General features: G+C 47.4%; 1 protein-coding gene across 1 annotated transcript; it reads left to right on the top strand.

The window, feature by feature from the left end:
- Positions 1–334: 334 nt before the first annotated feature.
- Positions 335–706, top strand: GNI_221950 (hypothetical protein; the record flags this gene model as incomplete). Its single annotated transcript, XM_011135607.1, has 1 exon — positions 335–706. The coding sequence occupies one exon, from the start codon at positions 335–337 to the stop codon at positions 704–706; it is 372 nt and encodes a 123-aa protein (XP_011133909.1).
- Between the last annotated feature and the right edge of the window lie 30 nt (positions 707–736).

Below are 736 nucleotides of genomic sequence, written 5' to 3' on the forward strand. Positions count from 1 at the left end.
GCCGAGAAGAGAGATACCGCAGAAAATCGAATGTGGGCCAACGACAAGTTCTATCGCACACAAGAGATGAACCGCACACAAGAACCTAAACGCACACAGAGCAACTATATATCTCGCCCACAATTGCAGACCGAAGAATTAATTAATACCCGCAAGAGACCTCCGGACGCTGATTTATTATTCACCGGGAGACGCCGTCTCCAACACGAAACAGTAAACATTTAAAAATTTTATCCTTTTTCGAAAAGCTGAACTTGATAAGTATTTGACTGAACAATCTCTTGCAAACGACTATCGCTAACGAACTTGATTTATTTAATTAATTGCTATTACTATGACCCTCGTCGGAGCTGATTATCGTGCAATTCTGAATGCCACATACACTACCATGACCGCGTCTACCACTACCGCTGTCGAGAAACTGCAATTGGCCAACCAACTACGTGGCCAATGCTATGAAGCACTTAAGCAGTCAGGCAGATTTGAAGAGTTTGTTGAACGACTTAACTACTGCAATGCACAAAACTACCTCAACCTATCGGCACTTGATACGGCCAACATTATCGCACTTGTGTCGAAGGCCGGTATTGTACGCGGACTACAGTTATGGCAGAACGGGGCTATGCCCTCGATCGGACCAGGACGCGGCCGAGGCCGACCCAGAGGCCGAGGTCGCGGATCGTTCAGAGGACGTGGCAGCAACTAGGATTTCGGCAAAGCCACCAGTACCCAGCTC

The sequence above is a fragment of the Gregarina niphandrodes genome, assembly GCF_000223845.1.
Source record: "Gregarina niphandrodes unplaced genomic scaffold scaffold00187, whole genome shotgun sequence".
In the NCBI taxonomy this organism is placed as follows: Eukaryota; Apicomplexa; class Conoidasida; order Eugregarinorida; family Gregarinidae; genus Gregarina; species Gregarina niphandrodes.